The 26581-nt window shown below is 39.2% G+C and overlaps 2 protein-coding genes across 2 annotated transcripts in view; both read left to right on the top strand.

Moving 5' to 3' along the window:
* The window catches only part of LOC139437447 (septin-14-like), a 104543-nt gene that overhangs the window by 14745 nt on the left and 63217 nt on the right, over positions 1–26581 (top strand). Inside the window, exon 3 of the transcript XR_011647249.1 lies at positions 10389–10475. The gene's annotated coding sequence lies outside the window, so the exon portion shown is untranslated. The remainder of the gene's footprint in view (positions 1–10388; positions 10476–26581) is intronic.
* On the top strand, positions 19408–25173 carry LOC139437446 (transport and Golgi organization protein 1 homolog). Its single transcript, XM_071211479.1, has 7 exons — positions 19408–19513; positions 19621–19699; positions 20553–20608; positions 20699–20789; positions 20947–21085; positions 23499–23599; positions 25097–25173. Exons 1-6 carry the CDS (start codon positions 19430–19432, stop codon positions 23581–23583), a joined length of 534 nt encoding a protein of 177 aa, XP_071067580.1. The 5' UTR covers positions 19408–19429; the 3' UTR covers positions 23584–23599; positions 25097–25173.

Genomic DNA, 26581 nt, shown 5'->3' with positions numbered 1-26581 from the left:
CTTTACTTTTCTTTGATTTTTGGTTCCACTTATTCTAACTCTCCCAAATTGCCCAACTTACACTATCAAAATCAGGCCACAGACTCACTAATGGGGCAATTTTCTCCCAGGGGTGGGACTAAAGGGAGACCAAAAAGCAGATATTTCTTTGCAATTCCCTCACTGCCCAATTGATGGCACTCATCATAGCACCTTTCAGTGGATGTGTTTCTTTCACTTCTGCTTTTCTGTGTTTCTGGTCTGGACAGAGCTGAGATTCAAAACAGGCTGTGCTGGCTGAATTCACTGAAAAGAAGCCTTCTGGCTCACCTTTCCTTTTCCCCTTATAACAACTGACAGGAAGGAAGACATCTGTTCCCCTCTCAGTCAGCTGCCATGAGCCATGGGTTTTATCCAGTCTTAATTTTGAGGGCTGGTGATGGGAAAACTCCTGGCTGCCACAGTTATTTGGTAACTCATATTTTTTGTTTTAGTTTCTTTTTCTCTCTGTCTCTTACCCTTCTGAGAGTTGTGCACCACTGTCCTGTTGTGCTGACCCCAAACAAGGTCCCTTGGACACCTTTTGGCTCTCCATTCGTTCTGTGAGAGAGCTGTTCCCTGCCTGCCTACTGTGATACCAACTTCCTGGAAACTCTCATTTCACTCTTTGATAGCATCCTTCGAAGCACAAATGTTAATTTGGTGAAGTACAATTTATCTTGTTTATTCTTTTGTTGTTTATGCGTTTGTGTCATCTCTAGGAATATAATGCCAATTCAAAGGTCATTAATCCAAGCTCCTATGTGTTTTCTTAAGAGACTTGTAGTTTTAGCTACTATATTTAGATCTTTACTCCTTTATGAATTAATTTTTGTGTGTGGACTGATGTAAGGATCCAATTCATTCCTCCACAAGTGGCTGTCTGGTTGTCCCAGAACCATTTATTGAAGAGGCTGTTTTTCCCCACTGAACGGTCTTGGCACCAGTGATAGTTTGAATTTTGTGAATCCAAAAAAAGAAAGATTAAGATTTTGAACTAATCGATTCCTGTGTGTATGTTACACTTAGACTCACTAAATTCAGTTGAAGGAACTTTGATTAGATTACTTGATAAAATTGCTTTGGTCCTTTTGATTGGACTACTTCAGTACCTCAAGTTGAGTGTCCACCCTCTTGCCCAATCTGATATAAATGGAGACACAGGAAAGATAGTTACATAGAGGAAAAGGAAGGTGCCATATTTGGTACTGTAATGTGAAAGAAATGACTCCAGTTTGGCCCAAGGCTGAACTACATGGAAAGAAGCCCCCAAGAGGCTCAAGATGCTGAACCCCAGGGAGAAATGAGCCATATGTCTGATAGCTTGAAGCTGAATTTAGAAAGAAAGCAGAGCTACTGAGACTCATAGAGGAGGTCTGGAGAGAGACATGCCTATGACTAGTTGTGTCACAGGTGAGCTCTGAGTGACAGATTCTGGAAGGGAAGGCAGGCACATTGGCATAGATTGGTGACTATCTTGTTTCACCATTTGGCCAGACAGCAAGATCAACAGTAGCTGAGTTTGGTGAGAAAGTGCCTCTGATGCTGCCTCAATTTAGACATTTCATGGCCTCAGAACTGTAAGCCTTTACCCCAAATAAATCCCCATTATAAAAGCCTAAACATTTCTGGTAATCCACATCAGCCCCTTTGGCAAACTAAAACAGCACCTTTGTAATTCCAGATCCCCAAGTCTATTCCATTGACCAACATGTCAATCTTCATGGCAGTTCATACTGTCTTAATTACTGTTATTTTGTAGTATGTTTTGAAATCAGGAAGTGTGAGTCTTCCAAATTTGTTCTACTTTCTCAAGGTTGTTTGCCCTAACTTGGGTTCCTAGAGTTTCCATATGAATTACAGGATCAGTTTGTGATTTTCTGAAAATAATTTAGTTGGGATTTTGTCAGGGATTTCATTGAATATGTAGATCAATTTGGGGGTTATTTCCATCTTACCAAGTCCTACAATCCATGAACATGGTATTTTTTTCATTTGTTTAGATTTTTGAATTCTTTCAACAATAGTTTGTAGTTCTCAGAGTATTAGTTTTCTACTTTTTTGTTAAACTTATTTCTAGTTAAAAATGTTTTTGATATTATACATAGAATTATTTTCTTAATTTCATTTTTTTAATTACTCATTGAAAGTGTATAGAAATAAAATTGGTTTTTGTATAATATCCTGTGTCCTGCAACCTTGCTGAACTCTTTTATTACTTTGTTTTATGATGGATTCCTCAAGATCTTGTATACAGAATAATGTTATTTGTGAATAGAGAGAGTTTTATTTCTTCTTTTCCAATTTGGATGCCTTTTATTTCTTTTCTTGTGTACTTTCACTGGCTAGACATCAATTAAAATGTTATATTCAAGTGGTGAGAATGGGCATCCTTGACATTTCCCTGATCTTAAGGGAAAGCATACAATCTCTCATCGTTAAGCATGATGTTAGCTATGAATTTTTATTTTTAATTGTTTTCCTTCACCAGGTTTAGAAAGTTTCTTTCTATTCCTGGTTTGTTGAGTGTCTTTATCATGAAACAGTGTGCAATTTTATCAGATCATTTACTGCATGTATTGAGATGACTGCTTTTTTGTTTTCCTTTTAAATCAAATGTTATCATGAATTAAGTTCATTGATTTTCAGATGTTAAACCAACCTTGTACTCCTGGAGAATCTCACAGGAATCTTATTTAGTCATGGCATATAATTCATTTTATATGTTGCTTATTTGGTATTCTAGCAGTTTTTTTTTAAAACAATTTTATTCTATACTTTTAAGAGATATTGGTTTGTAGTTTTTTGTTTTGTCATATTTTGTATTGTTTTGGTATCAAGGTAATGATAGCTTTATATAATGAGTTGTAAGTATTCCCTCCCCTTCCATTTTTTTGGACGAGTTTATATAATATTGATATTAATTCTTCACAGGTTTTCTGGGAATAACCAGTCAAAGCTTTGGGGATGAGCTTTTCTTTGTGGGTATTTTTTTAAAAGTTGAGGTGAAATTCTCAAACAGAAAATTAACCATTTTAAAGTGAGATATTCGGCAACATTTAGTATATTCCCAGTATTGTGCAACCACCAACTCTACCTTGTTTCAAAACATTTTTCTTTGTGGATACTTTTTTAATTACAATCTCAATGTCTTTACTTGCTTACGTCCAATTAAACTGTTTCTATTTCTTCTTAAGTCAGTTTCAGTTATTTGTCTTTTTCTAGTGATGTGTCATTTCACCTGTTACTTAATATAATGGTATACAACTTTTCATAATATCTTTTAAAATTCTTTTTTACCCTGCAAGGTTGGTAGTAATGTCCTGTCTATTTTGGTTTTTTTAGTTAATTTTTTATTTTTAAAGAGGGCTTAGATTACTTAAATGATATATCAAAAATACAGGGAACTCAATATACCCCACCCTCTCCCCCATCCACAATTACCCTCATTAAAAACATCTTTCATTAGTGTGGTACATTTGTTACAATTGATGGTTTTCGTTATTTGAGTCTTCTTTCTTTTTCTTTTGATTAATTTAGCAAAAGATTTGTCAATTTTATTGAAATTTTCCAAGAACCAACTTTTGGCTTGGTTGATTTTCACTCTTGTTTTTTCTTCTCTATTTCTTTAATTTCTGCTCTAATTTAATTATTTCTTCTCTTGTGCTTAATTTAGATTTAGTTTGCATTTCTTTTTCCACTTTTTAATATGTATGGTTAGATTATTGCGTTGATTTGTTTTTCTTTTTTAATATAGGCATGTATATGCTATAAGTTCATCTAAGCCTTGTATTGATGAATCGATAAGTGTTGGTGTGTTGTAAATTCATTTCCGTTCATTTCAATTATTTTCTGATTTTTCTTGTGATATCTTTTTTGACTCACTGATTATTTCAGTGCTTGTTGTTTAATTGGCACATATAGGTCCATTGCCCAAATTTCTTTCTGTGATTGATATCTAATTGTTTTATATTTTGGCCAAAAACCATTTTGTATGATTTCAATTCCATTAAATATGTTGAGGTTTTTTGTGGCATAGAATATGGTCTCTCTTTGAGAATTTTCCATGTGGACTTGAGAAGAATGTTCATTCTGCTGTTGCAAGGGAAGATGCAAATAAATAAAATCAGAAATGAAAGGGGAGAAGCTATGACTGACCACAAAAATTAAAGTGTACTTTTCCGTTTCCACACATTTGTAGGCTTTCTAGTTATATTTTATCACTGATTTCTAGCCAGTGGTGTCATGATTCAAGAAAATGTGTCCTGTGATTTTGCTATTCAGAAATTTATAGATACTTTTTTTAGGGCCAAGTTATGTTTAATTTTTGTAAATATACCATGTGTGCTGAAAACAATGTAACTTCCACAGTGGGTCAGTGTACTATCCACATGTACTTATAAAGCTAGTTTGTTTATTGTTCAATCTTCTAAATCATTCCTGAATTCTAATCTGCTTATTAAAGCAATTACTGAGAGGTGATATAAAAATCTTCCACTTTGCTAGGATGGATTTGACTATGTCTACTTGTTGTTTTGCCACATTTTGCTTTATGTGTTTGTAGCCACAATTTTACATTGTGATTTCTTTTCTGGTGAACTGAACCTCTTATCTTCTGTGAAAACCCTCCTTATGTTTACTAATGCTTTTCCCGTAAATAATTTTAAGTGATATTACCACAACCAGAGCAGCTTTCTTTTAATTAGTATTTTAGTTATTTAGTGATTGATTTTAAAATTTTCTGTATCCTTAAGCTATGGATATATCTCATATAAAGTGCATACATTTGTGTTTTTGTTCTTGGTGGGTTTAATATAATCTGACAGTTGTCAGCATTTAATAAGAACTTTGATTCTTTAAACTCAATGTTATCCTCTTAATTTTCAGTTTACAGTCACCATTTTGTAATGTATTTTCTTTTTTCCCAGACTTTTCTATGCTATTTCCCCCTTTTTTTCATTCCTTTACTATCTAGATGATATCCTGTCCTCACTGTCTCACCATCAGGAGCCATATGAAAACAGTTTATTATTAATGATACTAAGTTTGACTATTTGCTTGCAATGGTCTCCACTATCCATATCCTTTCTTCAACCTTCTTTTCCCAGTGACTGTTTTTTTAATTTTTTAAAGATTTATTTATACCCACCCCCACACCCCATTGTTTCACACTCACTGTCTTCATGTCTACCTTTTTTCTAGGCTCCACCAGGACCCAAATTCTCAACCTCCCATGTGGGAAGGATGCACCCAATCACTTGAGCCACCTCCACTCCCTGAGTTCTATGTCTTTCATTGTGTGTCCTTGTGTGATCATCTTGTTGCATCACCCTTTCACTACAGCCTCTCTTGTCAGCTCGCTGACTTGCTCATCTTCTTTAGGAGTCACTGGACACCAAACCCAGGATGTCCCATTTGGGAGGCAGGTGCCCAAGGGTTTGAGCCATATCTGCTTCCCCCCAATGACTTTAGCATGCATCGATGATTTGGGGCTCAAATCATTATTCCATTGATCATCAGAAGATGGTAATTTGCTATTTCCATTATTATTCCTTTTACCTTCAATTCTTGGTAATCTCCTGTACAGAAGAGATTTCTCCTCTTCCAGCCTCCTATTTAAACATTTAAGTATATGGGCGACTCGTGGTTACTTCTTTTTGCTGTTTCCAATGTGTTATAAAGCATTGTTGCCATGATTCATTTTAATGTTCAGGTTGTCCTGATTGGGTCAGTGGCAGCCTCTTCAAGCTCATTCCTGCCTCCGCTCCCCACCCATTTTTAATATCTTTATTTCAAATTCATAAAGTAAAGTAACAGAAAAGGCAGCTCAACTAGTTATGGGAGCATAACTCCTAAAATGTTCTGTCTAGACACTTTAATCTCATGAAATTCCAACTACTAACTTAGTTATTCCTCCAGTGTCCAAAAAGATATACAGATAAACATAGATTACTTAAGTGACATAGTCAAGGTCTCCTTATTGAAAAACATGAAGAGAAAAAAAAAGTTTAATCATTTTCATATCTCACAACACCAAAGTGTTTTGTTGAGCTATGAAGTTGACTGGTAACCTCAACAGATGCTGCAGTGAGAAGCTACAGGTCCTGGATGCATGCAAAGTGCTCTGTAGCTAGCCTACCCTGGGTTGGCTGTGCTGATGTTTCTTATACCCTAGGAAGGGGACTTAGAGCAGAGACTGACTTTGGAAACGGGTTAAAAACAAGGGATTTCCATAGAGGAGGGAGGATCCCACAAAGCAGGAATTGGTTGGGGCATAGGGGAAGACAGGAAGAGCTGGTTGGGGAAGGACCAGAATTCAGAAGGTCCGCAAAGGCTCCAGAGAGGAGCTGTCCTTAGGATGGCACAAGGAGGGAATCAGGGGGAGGGGGCGGATAGTGGTTAATAAGAATGTGGGCGCATGAAGGTTTCAAGGGACGTGATTGGACGAGGGAGAGGGTTTATAAAGCCCCGTTGCCAAGGGAGCGGTCAAACAGGAGAAGACTCAGAGGAAGAAGGAGCTCTCGTCTTCCTCCTGCTCCTGCCAGTCCCTCTTTTCCACTCCTTGCTTCCTGCTGACTTGCTATTAATTAACCTGTTGACCTGCTAATCTACTGACCTGTCTCTGAACCCTCCTACAAACCCTCTCCAGCGTGTCCACCTGTTTCCACCGGATTCCCACCCCCATTCCCTCCTGCCCAGATTCCCACCCCCTATTTCCCCCCGCCCCTGCCCCTTCCCTCCCTGCCCCCCTCCCCTGTCCCTCCTCTGCTACTGGTCCTGTATCCCTGGATCTGCTGACATGGAGGTGCTGGGGCACCTCTTCTGGCTCCTTCTGCTTGTCTTGTCCTGGCAGGTGCCTGGTCACCCACCCACCAGTGTGAGCAAACATTGAGCAGACATAAGTTCCTTCCTGGTTATTGGGCGGTTAAAATACTGTGGTTTAGGAATTTGGTGTTCCTGGAGGTCTTTGGGCTCCAGCTCTTCCCTGGCAGACCCAGGACTTCAGCGCAGGTTTCTTAACAAGACTGAACTGCTGCCCACTTCGACTTCTGGGTCTGCGGCCTTGCTTGTTCCAGGCATGGGAAAGGCTGAAATGTTGGAAACGTTGAACAGCTAAGCTCTAGCTTTTAAAAGTAAGACCCTGTTCAGAAGCAGATGTAGCTCCAGTGGTTGAGAATCGGTTTCTCATGTACAGGTCCCAGGTTGCATCATGGGTACAGCTTCAAGACAAAACGAAAACACCAATTCTCATTGGGGGGTGGATTTAGCTCAGTGGTTGTTTGTCTCATTAACATGTACGAGGTGCTGGGTTCAATCGCTAGGGCCTCCTTAAAATATGTGTGTATATATATATATATTACTCCGATGTTAGGCTTTTTGCTCCTGGAAGCTCTGTTTAAGATCCTGCTTCAGGCTGTGCAAATTTAGAGTTCAACCCGTGTGTACTTTGCTTTTTTCCTAGAACTATGTTATTTTGAAAGCTTGACAACCCTGGGAAGGGTGGTACCTAATCCTTGGCATTATTGCTTGTCTGTTAAAAAAAACAAAATGCTGTCTGCACGTTGTACTTTCCTGTTTCTTTGTGGCTTTTAGCAACTTCTGGGTCATCCCTTTCCTTCACCTCCTTCAGATGACCATTGCTTCTGGAGATTTCCCACAGGAGATCAGTGCCAATTGTTTTGATGGGAACCCTGAGAAGTCAATCAGATGTGGAAATAAGTGCCTATAGCCTGCTTGGATGTATACAAGGAGGGGAGGGGAGCTTTGCAAGGAAAATGACCAGGAAGGAGCTGAGTTAATATCCTTCCAGCCTGAAATGTGTCACGTGCAGCCTGTTGATTTACCCAGAGAAGGATAGGTCCTTCTTTGATGTCCTTAGGTTTGTCCAACCATAGAGAAAAACTCGGTTCCAACTGTAACAATTCACTTTTAAAAAACAGGAAACTCTCCCTTCCCCCCACAAAAAAGAAGAGGAACAACAAGATTTGGAGAAACCCCATGAAGAGAAATTGGTGTTGTTTGTTTGTTTGCTTAGTATATCCCAGATTCCTAGGCAGGGATCTAGAAAGACTCAATGTACATTCACATGTAGGAACAGAATCCTGGTCACTTCACTCAACACAAAGAAGAAACTATTCTGCTTCTGTGAATACTAACAAAGGAAAGAACTGTTTATTTGTAAATAACCTTTACTCTTGGAACAATTGTGGGGTCGGGGACTTTGCTGCATTTTTCACACAGGTAAGCTCTCTCTCTCCTGACCTCAACTTTGAGCATTTGGACAAATTCACCTGTCTTGAGTCCGACCACGACCATCCCTTCTGGTCATGTCCACCTCTAGAAATCCTTGAGGGTTAAGGTCAACTCTTAGTCTCTGCACTTTTTGGAAGTACATCCTCCAGGCCCAGCCAGAGGGAATCTCTGTTTGAGAATGTTTCCAAGATGCTTTGTTGGCATTGTCTTCTCTGCCTTGCTCGGTTGTTCATTTGCCTGGCTTTGTCTCCCCTAGAAAGGTCAAGGCTCTGTCAGGGTCTTGTCCATTCTCCTGCTTTTCCGGAATAATATCCATACAGGGGAGTGGCTCTTATTTACCTGTCTCCTGAGAGTTATTTATACAGAATTTGTTCTGTTGAAGCAATATGCTACGTGATTTTCCAAATCAAATTGATGATTCTTTGGCCGAGGTGAGTTACGGGTTAAAATCGAGCATCAGAAAGACGGGTGTTTGGACATGGAGATAATTTCCATTCTCATGGTCTCAGGGACAAAGTTCAAACAAAAGCAAATGTCCTTCTTTACTTCATATATCTCTGATTTCTTTTCCGGATTCACTCAGATTTTCCTAAGAAAAAGGTGGTTTTCCCCTCAACCTCTTCTTTCATTTTCAAGCTTTCCACATAAGAAACTTAAAATCAGCTCTTCTTAGCTCTCAAGGTGATTGTTATTGTGTCTTCGCTTGCATTCTGCAGTATTGATTTTTTTGTGTGTTTCAGATATTAACCTCAGAACTGCAGCTTTTAGTGCCCCGTCAATATCACTAGTGCTCCACTGTGCATACTGGTGTCTAGACAGTTACCAGATAGAGCAAGTGTTCAGGAACGGGGATGCTTTACCAGGATGTGACTAAGATGGCATTTGGCATTTGGCTTTTGTGAGTGTTTGACCCACATGCCTAATGATTGTGCCAAGAGCTATTGTTCCCTTTCTGATGGTGGCTTCTGAATATGAAAGTGTGAGGTAGTTCAGAGAGACATGTGAAGTGTTTGCTCAACCAGTGAGCTACATACAGTCCTCTAGAGAGGATGGTTTATCTTTTTTATTTTTTTCAGGAAGTACTGAGTATCAAAAATGGGACCTTGTGCATGGGAAGCAGGTGCTCAAACACTGAGTTCCATCCACTCGCCTGTAGAGGGTTTTTTTCCCCAATGAACTTTTTAATTTTTTTAAGAGAAACTTAGATTACATAAATGATACACATACAAAAATTAGATGATTCCCATGTGCCTTGCTCACATATTTTCCCACATTAATAACATCCTTCATTAGTGTGGTACATCTGCCACAATTAATGAACATATCTGGGAGCACTGTCATTAAGTAATGATTATAGTTTACATTGTAGTTTACAACTCTCTCCCGCACATTTTTACAAGTTATTACAAGATATACAAGGGCCTATATCTGTCATTGCAATGTCATTTGGGACAATCCCAAGTCCACACCTATTTTTCCCTCTCCCTCTCCTCAGAATCTCCAGTTGCCACTGCCTCCACAACCATCGTAAAAGTTCTTCCATTGCTAGGATCACATTGAGTGGTGTTAACTGATGTGAAACTGAAGCTTGGTGTGTGGATTATTGTGAATACATAAAAAATTTATTTTCACTTTTACACTCATGAAATATACTTTTTCAAAGAATGTTATCTTTGCCTTTTGCTGCACTAGTCATACACTCAAGAAACTTAAAGGTGAATTCTTGTTAGAATTGGGTTTCTAATCAGATTAGATTCTCATAGTTTTTATCTCACAGTATACTTACAGTCCACACTTTGCAGATCCTCTATCTACTTGAAAAGTTTGGCATTATGTGTCCTGTATGAAGGAATGAAGCTGAATGATGAAAAAAACATTAAGTGGTTTCATTCTAAATATATTCCTTTTTATTTTATTTTTTTCTGCCTAACAGTATTCCGTACTTGATTTTCATTGCAGTGAAGACCTCAGTGTAATTACACCGCCGCTATCTAGCCTCTCAGTTCTGTCAATATTGACAGCCATTACCTGTCTCCTCACAGCTAAGCATTCTCTCATGGTTATCTGTTGTACAGAATTGTAATTGGTCTTTGTCCTTTTGTCTATTCTTTCTACAGGGTGGGTGTACTTTTAGATATTTTTCAACGGACTTGATTAAAGCAGTTTATGAATTCACTACTGAAAAACTAGAATTCCTTACTGATGTAAGTTCTGGATTTCTCTTTTTTATTCTCAGTGATGAACTGGCTTGAAGTTCCTAAGTTGAATACCAATAATTGTGGAAAGTCCTTGAATATTTACTTAATTAAGAAAATGAAAATCTAATAGCTTGTGCATTGCCTTGATTTTTCTACTATTTTATTGAGCTCTAAAAAAATGCACAGCAAATAGTATGTATTTAAAATGTACAGTTGACTGAGTTTTGCCCTAGTTTCAAACCCATGAAAACATCTTAACAATGAAAATAGTGAACATATCCATCACCAGCAAACATTTCCTTGTGCCCCTGTGTAATCACACCCACATCCCTGCTCCACCATGAAACTTCACCCACTGACCTGCTTTCTGTCAATATAGATTAGGATTTTTTTGGTAGAATTTTATATAAAAGGAATCATAGAGCATATACTCTTTTTCCCTGTCTCTTTCACTGGTGCAACTGTATTTTATTTTGTGCTGACATCTACATTTAACATAGGTGCGATTTTAATCCCTTTATGAGCACAATTCAGTGTCATTGATCACATTTACAATATTGTGCAACCATCATCATCACCATCCATTATCCAAACCCTTTCACCCAAAACAGAAATTCTTTAACCTTTCAGCAATAATTCCCTAATACCTCTCTCCCCCAGCCCCTAGTAACTTCTAATCTACTTTCAGTCTCTGTGAATTTGCTTGTTCTAGATAATTTCTTATACATGGAATCATACAACATTTGTCCCTTTTTTCCAGGCTTATTTAACTTAGCATAATGTTTTCAAGGTTCATCCATGTTGTAGTAGGCCTCACAGATTTCACTGTTTTTTATGATTGAAGAATAATCCATTTTATATATATACTGCATTTCGTTCATCCTTTCATCTGTCAGTGTACACCTGGGCAGTCTCCATTTTTTGGCTATTGTGAATAATGTTGCTATGTACATTAGTGTATAAATATCGGAGTCCCTGCCTTCAATTCTTTTGGGTATATGCCTATGAATGGAATTTCTGGTTCATATGGTAAATGTGTTTAACTTTTTGAGGAAACACCAGACTGTTTCCCATAGCAGCTGCATCATTTTATGCTCCCACCAACAATGAAAGAAATTTCCAATTTCTCCACATCCTTTTCTAGCCTGTTATTTTCTGGCTTTTTAAGAAAAGCCATTTGAGTGGGTATGAAATGGTGTCTCATTGTGGTTTTGATTTGATTTTCCCTAATGGCTAGTGATGTTGAACATCTTTTCCTGCACTGGTCAACCATTTTTTTGAAGCTGCCTAGTTGGTCATCTTGCACTCAAACTACTCCATTATGAGTATTAATGAAATCAAGGTCAAATAATATAGCCCTGCAATCCTAAATGACCTTCATGTTGTCCAAAGCCACAGCTGGGACTTTTGATGCAAAGCTGAGGTCCTCAGTAGCCGAAGTGGGCAGCAAAGGGCTGACCAGTTGCCTGGGTTTGGCAGAAAACTCTAGTACTTTTTTTCTGAGATTTATCCATGATTTTGTACATATTTATATTGCATGGCTATACCATAAACTTATAACATAAACCCAAGAAGCATTCCCTCTGCGGGATTATTCCAGCAATTATTTAAAGCTTGTAATTCTGTGAAAAAGGGTTTTGGAATAAAAATACAATTAGGTTTGTGCTTTAAATTATTCAAACCCTAGCCTGTTAACAGCAGTCATTTTTGGAACTACCACATTCTTGTTCAAAAGAATGGTCATTTGCATGGTATTTCAGTTTTGTGTGTCTCTTTATCAACATGTTCAAATACAGTGAGGTTGAATATTTAACATTTTATATACTTGCTTAATCACAAATCTGTCTGTCCCTTCATTCACCCATCCACCCACCCATCACCCATCAACCTGACCCCCCTCCCTCCCTCCGTCTCTTCTTCCCTCTCTCTCTCCCTCACTCCCTCTCTCTCATGCATCCATCCATCTTATATTTGGTACATTTCAAGCTAAATTTCAAACATCAGTACACTTCCCCTTAATACTATGGCAATCCTCAAATAGAGCTTAATATCCTTTTATGGATTGCCTCTTGATGAGACATTTACAATGAAACATAGATACCTCAAGTGTACATGCACTAATGTTTGCAAAATGCACATGCCAGTGTAATGCAAATCCCTGTCAAGTCATATTACATTATCATGTCAGAAAGTGCCACTAGCCCTCTTCCCAGATAATCTTTTCTTCACTGCAGGTAAATTTTGCCTGTTAAAAATTTCATGTAAATGGACCAATGTCATATGTACTTTATGTCTTGCTTCTTCTGCTTAGAATGGTTTTTTTGAGATTAATTCATCAATATGGTTCACTAAACCATTCCATTCCATTGCTGAGTCATATTCTGTTGAATGACTACCTCTATTTAAAGCACTGTTTTCAAAGAAACTGTTGGAATTAAGGTATCAACCTTTCATGACTATATAGTTAAATCCAGGGCAGTCTATCGAGAGCAGTTATCAGGAGCAGTCTGAATTTACTCTGAGGAAATCTTTGTCTTCATTCCATAAGAGTGTAATAGAATGAAAATCAAAATCTTACAGAATTTGCATATTATTAGTGTCCTCTTAATATCATGATGTTAGTTCTATGTATTGTCTTAAAAGTTGATTACTTCTAAATCAGCTCATTGATCCATTGTATTTAAAATTGTTTTATTTTATGCAAGGTAAAAATCAACTTATCCCAAAAACACTTCATCAGGCAGATCCCACTACAGTGTTAGTCATAGGATCAGGTAGGGCCCATAGTGACCTAGAAGCCATTTGCTACTTAAGGACTCCCAAATTTGCAATATGTAACAACACTGAGACCAAACAAAAAAAACATGAAGCTGCCAACTTCAAGTTTTTCTTGAGTAGTTCCGTGTTTTGGAGAGTTTTTGAAGGGCATGGTTATTTCTTTGAGGTAGATTTAAAGTAACTATCAGTGATTCATTTTATTTGCTATATTCTACATTGCTTTAAGGCTTCTCATAATTTCAACTATTACAATTACAGCTACTTGATATTCTGCCTTAAAATTACATATGTGGACCTGATTTTTATGGATTTCCTGTCAGCATTGTTGCCTCCTTTGGAATTATTTCAGTTGCTATTCCATTCTGGAAATTTATTCTAGCTGTGAGTATATTAAATTAACTTGTAGGCATACTGTGAGTTGTAAAAAAGCAGCACTTTCATAGACATGGTTCTTTTATTCTGTTTTAGATTAACAATGTACATACAAATTAATGCTTAAAATTGAAGCTACCCTTGTAAAATAATTGTTTTAGAAAGAACCCAGGGAACAAGAGAACTGTATAATCTCAATGAGAAGTCTTCAAAGTATAAATTCTTTATATCAAAAAGTAAACATTGAGTATCAGGCAGGCACTTTCATACATTGTTAGAACTGTGAATTCATACAATTATCCTCAAAACCAGTTTCATAATAAGTATCTGAAACCCTAAAAATGTTCCTATGTTTTTATTCAGTATAAGTCCATTTCTAGAAATCTAACTTAAAGAACTAGTCAGACATGCATTCTAAGATTTTGACCATGGATATTTAATGGGATAGTGTTTGTTAGACTCCAAACCTGGCAGCAACCTAAATGCACAATAGTAGGGGACTTGTTTAACTCATATATCTATGCATATAATCACCTAAAAGGATCTGGTTTTGACCAATGGGAGAAATAAGAAATCCCTTTGCAAAGCAAACATTTGTAGTATTTATTATGAAAAACAACAGGATAAAGCCTGAGGCCAGAACTAGGACCCAGTTAGTTGATATTCAAACATCACCCTTAAGGAGTGAAATGCAGAGTAAAAGCAGGGTCTCCTGTTCATGTTCTCTCATATTCCCTCATCTTTCTAACACATTTAACTGAGAGAGGGGACTTTATACTTGATGTATATTTTAGGTTCTTTTTAATATGTTAATGGAAGAGAGAGTAAGACCTTAGCACATTGGGCCTTAAATCCTCAGTTTTAAAACATAATTTGGAACAAATTATTTTGCATAAAATGAGCTTTGCAGGTGACTGCAACTTACCAGTCAAAATGCCCAGATGCTTTGTCTACAAATCTTTCTAAACTTGGGTGCGCTCTCCCTGTTTTTTTACTGAAATGGTCCTAACATGGTAAATGAATTTTCCTCCTTGCATATTGATTGGAAAATTCCTTAGAAATCTAAGGTTCCTTCAGAAGAAGGAAAAGTGCACAATACAAAGGTGCTCTGTTTCCATCCCTTTTTCTCTCCTTTCAAACACCCAACCTCAGTTCTTATTTTCACGGGAATCAGCTGTCTTTATCCTGGGCCTGCTGCCCTAGCACAGATCTTGGCTGTTGAAGCCCTTGTCCTTGCTCTCAGCTGCCTGCCCATGTCTCCTCCTGCTCTCCCTTGTCTTCTGCTTAGCATGACATGGGGGGAAAGGAAGCTCATTGCCTTCTGAGTGAGGATGTGATGATGTTAGAGGTATACACATCACTTTCCCATTGTTTCTGGAATCATTTTCCAAAAGCAGCATTATCATGAATGGTGTGTGCATATACAATAATATTCCAATATCTCAGCAAGGTTTTTGGGCTGGCCTCAGCACCTGATGGCCACTTTTAACATTTGAATGTGGAAATAGGTTCCCAATGACCCTTTACAAGGGTTAAATGGGGTCCAGGCTGAATTTTATTGAGCCGTAATTCAATTATCTCTTCAGGGGATGACTGGAGGTTTGGAAGCACTTTTGTCCTTTCTGGAAGATGTTGGCCAATATTTCTTTTGTTGTTTGTGCATTTCCTCTAGCACTGTCCCATTCATTTAATCATTAGATGACCTCTGATTTTTTTAATGGTCTGGGAGAGACATAGGACCTGGCTTATTGGAATAGTTTGCCAATTCAAAGTTAGCCAATTCTGAGTAAGATTTCAACAATACTTTTTCATTAGGGAAAGAAGTCTATCACAGTCCAAAGATTTTACGTTTGTTTTGTTACAGCTTTCTAAAACAATTTGTGGCTCTGGACCCCATTATGGCTATTGGAGTTGAGAAGTAAATGATTTCAAGCAACTGAAGCTTTAAGCGTTTTCTTTTTAAATTGCCCCACTTTTCCATTATGACAGATAAGTAGATTTGTGCATGTGTAAGGGATAATTAAATAGAGCTTTACTTCCAAAATAATGTATCTGCCTTAGTGCACCGGTTGAAAATTGTAAGTAAAAGTAACGATTAATTCTTACTGGCCTCAATATGGTTTGCCTTAGGATAACATCACAACACTTTCAGGACCTATTGAACTCCTGCATAACGTAAGTCAGTCTCTGCATGTTACATCAGAATCTAAGAGACATCAACATGTCAAACATCGGGACTTGAAAAGAGTTTGGCTGCTATTAATAATAATTTGGCTTTTGAGCCTTTCTGTACACCAGGTCTTTTGAGCCCTATATTTTTCCATGCTGTTGACAGCAGTAAGAGTTGGGAGTCTGGGAAACTCAGCCTTCTTCTGACTCTAGAATTCCAGTACTACTGCCCGAATGGCTTTAATGGCTTTTTATGTTTAAGGGCTTAGGAGGAATGTTTTCCCACAATTCCATGGGTAAATTTTCACATCAATCAGCACTGCCCTCCTAGAAATGAATCAGAACAAAAAAATCTTTAAGAGATGATTCTTAAGATTTTGCCCCAAATTGAACAGATCTACCCCTCTTAATGAAGAAGAGAGAATTTTTAAAGTAAATGTAGTAATGTTTTGAATCACCATTATAAAAATTTCATTTGTGCTATTTCACTTGAAAACATTTCCATCTCCTTTGTTTTCCCCTTGTCATGCATTCATGAAGCATTCTATGTTGTAAACAGAAAGGCTGTGGATGCCAAGAAATTTTATGCCTTCAAGTATTTCCTTCATTCTTTACTTCATTATGTGATTGTTTGACTAGGTACAAAATGGATCAATTCCTTTTACCTGAAATACAGGGCATGAAATATGAGTTGATGTTTCTACTTTTTAGCCTAAACCCCGGTGTTTCTTTTGAAATTCTAATACATTTTTCTTCCTACCTTATATGCAAATATCAGAATTTAAAAAATCTACAGAAAAATTAAAAGGTAGCATTTTCCCAAATGCCTCCGAAATTTCCAGGAGCAAAGCTGCTATACTTATTTCAGAATTTTCATTATATGCCTTAGCTTTTATGAGGAATAAGTGTTTTGTATCTTAGAATATAAAAACTGTAAGATGTCAGAGCGGGTTTAGCTTAATTTTGAACACCTGACTCACATATATGAGGTCCCAGGTTCAATCACCAGTACTTCCTTTAAAAACAAACATCAAAAAATCCACACACATACCCACAAAAAGCTGTGATATCTTGTTGGCATAAGGTACAATGTCTGTTGTGATCCTGGCAATTAATTCTCTAATAGGAATGTTTTGTTTTGGATTAAAATTAAACATCGTGACTCTCATGGTAGTGAAGCAAAGATGAACTGTGAAACACTTTAGGATCAAAAAGAAAGGGTTCACCTTAAGATTGAGAAGGAACAGATAAAGAACAGATAAATCTAGTGATGATTTAAATCACAGTCCTGAAAATCATCACATCTTAAATGTCTTTTCTCAAATCTGTTTGGTCAAGAGATGTGAGTGCAAGATTCCGATGCACATTTACAGATTCACAGATTTGAAATGTGGCCTGAGGATGGAGACATGTGCAGATTACTTATCTCTTCTGCATTTCTGGTGCACAATTTCTTGTAACCTTCAGGACGGTGACTCTTTATTCTGTCATATTTCAACCAGTTACTAACCTAGGTAGCCCTTAGGAAGTGATGATGGACAGGCTAATTACGCCAAGGAATCAAAGCTTTGAAGATCCTCCTTGAGCAGTTCCTGCTTCAGTTGATCAGGTGAGGAATCATCATATGGAACTCTAGACCTGGCACAGATTTTTGCTGGAGACACTGAAAGGCTCATCCATTCACATGGGAAATAAATCATGTGAATTTCCTGCTTATTAAACAGTTACTTGTATGCAGCAGGGTTTTCAGAAGGAAGTTCTAAACCGGCCCTGTTTCATCTTGCTAGATAATTGTTGTGGGTTGACTAATGTCTTAGAAAATTTGATATGTTGAAGTTCTAATCCCCAGTTCTCTAGAATGTAATCTTATTTGCAAATTGGGTAGTTTCCAATGGATGTAAGCAAGTTAAAATAAGATCATTCTGGAGTAGTTTGGTTCTTACAAGCAGAGGTAGTTTGGATACAGACAAAGTGGAGAACACATGGGATGACTGAGCAGAGAATGCCATGGGTTGTCAACAAATCAGCAGATGCTAGAAGAGATGTGGAATGGATTCTTCCCCACAGCTTTTGAAAGAAGCATGGCCTATGGCATCTTCATTTTGGAATTTCAGCCTCCAGAAATGTGAGACAATAAATTTCTGTAGATTTAAGCCACCAGTTTTTGGAAATTTGCAACAGAAGCCCTAGCAAAATAAGAAAATTTTTGCTACCAGGAAGTAGGGTGCTACTTTAACAAATATCTAAACATATGGAGGTGACTTTGGAATTGAGTAATGGGTAAAAGCTGTAAGAATTTTGAGATGCTTGATAGAAAAATCCTACATTGCCCTGAAGACACTGTAGGTAGAAATATGGATGTTAAAGGTGATTCTGTTGGGGGCACAGAAAAAAGGAAAGGGAACTGTAGACAAAGATTATATTGTCTTAGAGAATATGTAGATCATCATGAACAGAATTCTGCTAGAAAGAGGAATATTAATGCAGTTGCTAATGGTAAGAACCAAAGGAAATGATGAATGTGTTTTTGGAAATTGGAGGAAAGGTGATCCTTGTCCTGAAGTGGCATAGAACTTGGAAGAATTGTGCTCTGAAGCTGTATGGAAGGCAGAATTTATAAGTGATAAGGACAGACTTTTAGTTAAGGAGATTTCCAAGCAAAGCTGGAAGGTAGAATCTGGTTTCTCCTTGCTACTTGTGATAAAATGTCTCAGGAAAGAGGTAAATTGAAGAATGAACTGTTAAACAAATAGGAACCAAGAATTCATTTGGAAAATTCTCAGCCTATGCAAATATTTAACTATGGAAACATGGCCATGGGTATGGCTGGACAACCATTTGCTAAAAATGATTAGATGTGTGACAAGTGGATCCAACAAACAATCTCAACAGAAGCCAGGAAGGGAGATGCAATTATCTCCCTCCCTGTGGAGGACCCTCTCAACTAATGGCTTAGAAACCCCAAAATTTCACAGAAGACGGACAGGGTTTTCAACAAGTTCATATCAGCAGAGAACCTGCCATCCTGGAGTGAGAGGGTCAGAGATGGGCTGGAATGAAGAAAGAATGACTCCAAGGGTCTAAGTTGCCCAATCTAATGTGACAGGTGTCCTTATAAGGGGAAATTTGGACCCAGACAGACAGAGCAGGGGACACCGTGTAATGACTGAGGCAGAGAATGCCTTGGATTGTTTGACACCAGAAGAAGCTAGAAGAGGCTGAATCTAGATTCAGATTCTGAGGCTGAATCTAGAACAGATTTTTCTCTACTGGCTTTGAAGGACTCATGGCCCTGCTGAAATCTTGATTTTAGACTTCTAGTCTCCAGTACTGTGAGACAATTTCTGTTGGTTTAAGCCACCTAGTTTGTGGCACTTTGTTATGGCAGCCCAAGCAAAGTAAGGCAACAATTATTTCCGGGACTGCAAACACATATTTCTGTCCTTAATCTAGCACTGAGCATGAGGAACCTTCTCTGCTCATTTTTCCAAAGGCCTTAGGCTAGGAAAAGAGGCCTAGCCAGGGGGACAGGGAGTCATGACTTCTCCATCCCTGCTTTAGTCTTATTTATTTAATTTATTTAATAAAGGTTTTTTTCACTTTTGTTGTAACAGGACATCGAAAGCTGTTTGAAAGAGCACATGGAGCTCAGTGAACAAAGCAAATCCTTCAAAACAACTCAGAAAGATTTGGAGGGAGTTCTGACTCCTGAAGATAATATTGAAGTAAGCTCATTCCTGTGTACACAGTTCAAAATCTAATTAAAAAGTGGGAGAATCTTTCTGATTCTCTCTTGTTCTTTTTTTTGGCTTTGACTAATTGCTCGGTGCAGTTGAAGGCTCTACGATGCAAAGATGAATCTCAGGCCAAAAAGACAGGAGGAAATACATTAAAAAGGAGAAATTTATCAGGTAAGATCAATGTCAGGGAGGTTGGATCACTTTGCCTTTAGTCAAGTACCCTCTTGATACTCTTGAACTTGATGTATCTCTTCCTAAGTATTGGCATTATAAAGTTCCATCCTTGGATTTGTTTACATGTCTGCCTGTGTTGGGCCCAGGTAGGTGCTGGGCATTGTAGAGCATTGGACAAGAACAGAACTCTAAGCCCTTTCCCCTATCCCTATGGAAATTAGATACATGAGGGCAAGTTAGAGCAGCATTAGTTGGGTCTTACCCCTCTATGTTCTGCACACTTTCCTGTCAGGTCCCATGTGATGACAGACTTGTTTCTCATCTCATGGAGATGGTCTTTTTATTGGTGCTCATCATCTCTGAAGCATCTGTGTGTTATCAAGACTTACAACCAGGGTTAGAACACAGAGATGGTAGAGCCACCTACTGGGGCATTGCCCTTAGAGGTGGGGGTATAGGAAGAGCAGTGGCCTTCTCTGCTAATGATGGACATGTTACTAGAGCCATTCCTCAAGTTGAATGTCACTACCACAAGTGTTCAAGTGATACAGTGTGTGTCTACTCCTGGGAAAGCTTCAGGGGAGAAGAGAAGAGGGAATGTGGGAATTGGGTCTTTTCCCAGACAGAAGTCAGATCTGGGAGAGAAGAGAGTCATTTTCACCCCTCCTTTCCTAGGACAACAAAGAGAACCTTTTCCTTCTACACACAGTCTTCATTCTTCCTAAGTTTTCAATTATTTTAAGAATGAATTGCCCGAATGAATCTTGACAGCTTATTGTAGTTTTTAAAAATTGTTTAAACAAGAAATAATTGTTGAGTTTCTTGAAAAGACTGAATTCTTGTTTTTTAGGTGATTGCAATGGGAGGGTGGAAAATCGAATGCCTCAGATGGTGGATGTCTTGCAGGTATAACTCCTACTACAGAGTATCCTAAGTGCCGGGAGTTCCTACTATGCCTCACTTGTAACAAAATTTTCTCCCTGTTGTGACTTTTAGGCCCAAAATGCAATACTGGAAGTAGAAAAAGATCTAAAACTGTTACAGGAGAGGCTGACAGCTTTGACAATCAATAAAGACAATGTGGCAGGTGGGTTGCTTGTTGAGAAGAAATTTCCATTCAGTGGAAATGATTTTGCAGTGTGAAGGTAAAGAATCCTTTCAGGATTCTCTGTCCTCAGCCCCCTAAACACATTTGAATGCCCAAGTGAACAAGTTGCAGCTGAAGAATGATTTGTCCTTTGCAGAATCCTTAAAGGAAGTAGAAAACGACTACAATTCATTGCTGTCTTTGAAAGCAGCAATGGAAAAGGAATGCAGATCCGTGACCCTGAAAACAGAGTCTCTCCAGGAAGTCCATGAAAAGAGAAAGAAGGCCATACAAGAGTAAGAGGTGTATATGTTCATTTTTTCAAGTGTTGTAATGAGTGAACTTAAGACTCATGAACATAGTTTTATCTCTCCTCAGAACAGGTACCACACTATATCTACCATATTTAATCACTGTAGAATTGTGCTTCTTCCTTCCTGCCTTGACTTCTATCAGCCTCATTGTTCTTTTACAGGGAATCTGGCCTGTAATTCTGGGGCTGAGTGGGGGAGGGGTGGTCCAGAAACCACTATTTATGGCTCTTGAGCTGCCTCTGTCTTTCTGATGTTCCAGTGCTCTCTGTATTTTTTCTTTTTGTTGTTGTTTTCACCTTTGCTTTCTCTCTGACCAAGTTATTGGATTCAGATTTCTCTTCTATTTCTTGCTTTGGCTCATAAAAATCTTGAGTGACAGGTATGAGGTGATCTTTTTTCGAAGAATAAAATTTTCCAGGACTTTAAGGAATTCTTAACGAACAAAAGTGTTTTACATTGTAGAATAAATATAAAATATTCAGCCCAAACATTATAAGACACCATTGTGGAAAGGAGGGTGGGAGTTGTGACCATAGAAAGCTTTGAGTAGTTCATTACTCCTCCACAATTTATATCTCAAATTTGGAGTTAGGTAACTTTTGAAACATAAACTCTTATGCAGCATTTTGTGTTCTTGCTGCATAAAAATCCATTTTTATTTCCTTGAAAATGGGTTTCTTGCATCTGTTGCTATTTCTGGCTGCTCATACATGTTATTATTCAGTGTACACAGAAATTTCCATGAAAGCATGTCTTGCTGAGAAAATAGTTCATCGCTCAGGAGCTGCTGCCTGATGCCATTAAACATCAAAAATGGACCACTGCTTTTTCCCTCCTTTTGTGCTCATTGAGCAACCACAGTTTAATTTTTCCTAAAATTACTGTAGCTCACTAAATATCTGACCCACTAGAAAGAACCATTTCTCATTTCTGAAATAGTTTCAAAGAGCTTATATTTACCACCAGTAATCATTTGGTTACTTACATGCCAATTGTTCTTCTTTATGATATGGAATTAGCTTCTCCCACATCCATTTTATGCCCCTATCTGCCTACTGGGTTAGATCAGTCCCCCATCACCTTTCCTGCCTGGAAAGGCTGAATTATGACCTACAGAGAAATCAGGTCCTAATTCCTGGCACCTACGATTGTTGCCTTATGTGGCACAGATATTGCCAGTGTGATTGAGCATCTTGAGATGGAGAGAGTATCCTGGACTATCCAGGTGAGCCTTTGATGCCATCACAATTTTCCTTCTAAGACCGAGGCAGAGGGTGCTTACACACACACACACTCACATGAGAAGGTGATGTGAAGACAGAGGCAGAGGCTGGAGATAGCGGCCACCAGCCAAGGAATGCTGCAAGCCACCAGAAGCTGGAAGATACCAAGGACAGACTCAAACTAGTGCCCCTATAGGGAGTGTGGCCCCGCCTGCCAAAACCTCGACTTGGGCCCCATCATACTAATTTTGGACTTCTGGATTCCAGAGCTGTAAGAAAATAATTTTTTAAAAATAAATGTTTGAAGCCTCCACTTTGGTCATTTGTTGCAACTTCCACACGAAATGAATATACTGCCCAGGTTCTCTAATTACTCTCCTTACCTCCACTTTCCCGTCTTTAAACACATTTCCAACTCTGATTCATTCTCCCTATAGTTGCTAGAGTGTTCTTTGTAGGCAAGTTCTCTGTTCCTGCCTTCTTTTGATTCTGGGACATTCCATGCTCTGCAGGGTCAGTCCAGGGTTCCTCAGTAGAGCCTGGGGAGCTTCCCCTCAGCAGGTCCCTGGCGGCCTCTCCTTGTGCATTTTCTGCAGCTCCTTCTGATGCATCCCAAGCTGCAGCCACTCTGCTCAGGTCCCTTGGGCCTCCAGAAGCCTCTTTGCCTTTGTGTACACTGTATATTTTCTGCTCTTCACCTGGCAATCTCCTACCCACTCAGATACTTACCTGCCTCAAAATCTCTTCTGGAGAGATGGATATAAACAAAATGGTGGATAGACATGGAGACTGAATGTCGGCTCATTCCTTTTACTTGTTTTGTAACCTCTGAATACATTAGGGTTCCTCTCATGTCATCAGGTATATGCAATTCCTTTGTCTTTTTTTCTTTCTATCTTTTAGATTTTTAGTTATTCTACATTTCCTTTATTAGATTGGGTAGATATAGGTTGTATTTTCCTTCCCCCTTCCTTTTCTTTTTTTTTTTTGGTCATTTTCTGTATCCTTGATTTAATCTGCTAATAAGTGGTATTTTTACCTCTTCTTGAGATTTAACTGTATCTATTTCCCTCTTTGCGCTATCATGGTAGTGTATTTTACCAGTATATACATTTAAAGCCATACAAGACATTTTTTGGTATTTTACAGTCCATTCTTTTTCTATATTCAAGTTTGTTGAAAATAATCCACAAAATCTCAAGGCCTCAAAAAGGAAGCAAGATTATGAAACCAATTCTGAGAAGCCCTGATGCGTAGAACCTTCCACAGAGAGGTAGGGAGCTCTATGTGGATGTGCAATTCCTTCTCTACTGTAAAACCCACTTCAAGGGCTTTTTGTTCCAGTGAGTAATCACTGTGATGCCTGGAAAGCATCCCAAGCACTTACTACAGCCTGAATGGCTCCTGCTCCTGTCCCCTTGCAGGGTGGGGTGTGCACCCCCATGGACAGCGGACACCCCCGCCCCAACTCTAGTCTACTTTTTGTTGAAGAGAAATCCTGAAAAGGAATCCGGTTAGCACCTACTTCCCACCTTCAAGTTAACTGTTCCAGGGATATACTTTCCCATTTATGTGAGAACTCTAACACAAACAACATATTTTAGTATGCAAGTTGTTTGTCCTGAAGAGTGACGAAATTGTTGTGATTTCCCTTGGTGGATAGTCTACTGCAAGGCCTGTATTGGGAGAGGAAGCATTTGCTTACTATTGTTAGAGGTTCCTTTATTTGTATTCTGTAGCATAATACTTTATTCATAAATTGTCGGGAAACGGACTTTGGCCCAGTGGTTAGGGCGTCCGTCTACCACATGGGAGGCCCGCTGTTCAAGCCCCGGGCCTCCTTGACCCGTGTGGAGCTGGCCCATGCGCAGTGCTGATGCGCGCAAGGAGTGCCGCGCCACGCAGGGTGTCCCCCGCGTAGGGGAGCCCCACGCGCAAGGAGTGCACCCATAAGGAGAGCCGCCCAGCGCGAAGGAGGGAGCAGCCTGCCCAGGAATGGCGCCGCCCACACTTCCCGTGCCGCTGACGACAACAGAAGCGGACAAAGAAACAAGAAACAAGACGCAGCAAAAAGACACAGAAAACAGACAACCGGGGGAGGGGAGGGGAATTAAATAAATAAAAATAAAATCTTTAAAAAAATAAAAAATAAAAAATAAATTGTCTTTCTCTGTAATTTTACTCTCCAAGATGATGAATTTCTCCTAATGCCCCATGGATCTTTCTTCTTCTTCTCATTATCATGCATTAATGCCTATGAGTCCATTTTCAGTCATAAATATTCATATGTTGCCTGGTAAGATATGGAAGTCAGATTTTACATAGACTGAAAGAATTTTTAAAATCTACCTGTGGCTTGAAGAAAAAGACCAGTGCCTCAGTTTTCCTGAAAATTTTCCTATCCACGGCAGTTATTTTAATTTTTAATGTGTCTTAAATCTAAGTGAATTCCCTTTACATATTGGAGATCCTGGTTTTAGTGTTGAGTTCCCACTAGACTGGAGCCCTGCCCTGCCGAGAATTGACTAATTTGTTAGGGAGCCACCTACACTTACCGGCAGAGCTTTGTGGAGCTCAGGGAATGGGCATTCCCCTCATCCACAGCTTTCATTTGGGGTGTCTGGAAAACTCTCTGCCTCTGGTGAGGGACCTGAGTGGATTAAGGAGTTTAAGATGGTGGAGGAAGGAGGCAGAGGGTTTGTAATCCTTCCTCACAGAACTACAAGTCAGAATAGACCTCAGCCGATTTTTGTCCTTTGTCCTTTGTCAGATCCAGAACCTGGTGCTGCTCCCGTGAAGAACAGCAGCTGCAGAAGTGCATCCCCCCCTGAGGAGCTGGTGGACGGCAAGGTAAATGCTGCCCTCGATTGTTTTCAATTCTAACAAGTATTGAAGAAAACTTTTCTCTTTTCTTCTAACCCCATTTTCTGGCCTTACTTCTTTCTGTGTGTTATGTTATACTTGAATTTTCTCTCTCCCTCTCTCTCTTGTTTTTTTAAAGCACAAAAACCAGACACTTTCCCAATTGAGTTACCTCTACATAGCTCACTTCCATATGTAACTTTGTTTTTGTCAGAAAGTACATTCCTAGAACTCCAGGACTCCACACCTATCTGAAAGAACTTCGTGCCCACAGGAAAACCTCCAGAGACTAGATGACTCTTTTCTCAGGGAGGCGAGCAGAGGGAGTATGAGCAGGCACCTGCAAGCAGAATGTGTGGCCCTGGGAATGGATCTAATTCTTCTCAGAACTTCTGTTTCCTCAAATTTACAGAGGGTGTTCATCCTTTACTTGCAGAGTTCTGAGAATCAGAGAGAAGACATGATAAGATTGTGGAAGGGCTCTAAACAGTATCTAGAACCGCATGTGCAGAGCCTGGGATTTCATTTCCATTCCTTCTGTTTCATCTCATTTCTAAATAACCATCTACTATGATGATGGTGGAGGCAGGGCTGCGAAGGTTCTGGAAATGAAGTCTCTCTGAGGAGTAGAGTTTCTGGCACTGTTGCTGCTCTTTGGGATCCTAGTGGAGGGGACATGCCAGGTGCTGACACATGCTCCTTAGGGTTTGTGCTTTACGCGGCAATGGTGCTTTTGTCTATGACATCAAAATTTTTCAAAACTTTACCTGCAGATCAATATGGATTCAAGAGAATCCCCCTTTTTCCCAGGACGCCCCCTCATGCTCTACCCCATGGGAGGCCCTCTGTCAGCGATGCTACGATATGGGCCATCTCTGCCTCCCTGGTGGCCTCTCGGTTCTGACCTGCTGCCTCCACCTTCACCAGTTGGTAAGATGATCAGAACAACACAAACAGACTAGTAAATTGGACTCTTCCTATCTCTCATCCCTTCCTTCTAGAAAATGTCACAGGTCATCCTACAGAGCTTTGCAATGAAAGGACACTGTTCCTTTCTTCAAGTTTCTTAAGACACACACTGGGCTGCATCATCCCCCCCCACAGAGCCAGGCAGCAGGTGTCTCTTGTAGACAAGGAAAGAGGCTGTTTATAGAAAGCCAGAAATGTCAGTTCTGCAGATGTGTGTTGCACATCTTCTGGGTGTCCTGCTCTGGAAGGGTTATGCCCTGCCCCCAATTGCAAGAGCTGAAAATGTCCTGTCAGAATGACACATGCATTAAGCAGCACAAGGTCGTGATCACTACTAATGGAAACACCAGTGAAGGGCTCCAGGGTGCAAGAGAGAGAGATTTCCTTTGGGGCCTCCTAAGACTTTCAGTTTTGTTATCTATGA

This window comes from Dasypus novemcinctus, chromosome 23 (assembly GCF_030445035.2).
Source record: "Dasypus novemcinctus isolate mDasNov1 chromosome 23, mDasNov1.1.hap2, whole genome shotgun sequence".
Taxonomy (NCBI): domain Eukaryota; kingdom Metazoa; phylum Chordata; class Mammalia; order Cingulata; family Dasypodidae; genus Dasypus; species Dasypus novemcinctus.
The sequence above is the reverse complement of the archived record's forward strand: the minus strand, read 5'-3'. Positions and strand labels throughout refer to the sequence as shown.

Bases quoted from the DNA above. Each gene is read 5' to 3' on its own strand.
- LOC139437446 (XM_071211479.1), top strand. From the start codon at position 19,430: ATGGAGCTCAGTGAACAAAGCAAATCCTTCAAAACAACTCAGAAAGAT. The intron at 20,609-20,698 runs GTATAACTCCTA...TGTGACTTTTAG, and splicing joins AGATGGTGGATGTCTTGCAG to GCCCAAAATGCAATACTGGA. The intron at 21,086-23,498 runs GTAAGAGGTGTA...TCTATATTCAAG, and splicing joins AGAAAGAAGGCCATACAAGA to TTTGTTGAAAATAATCCACA.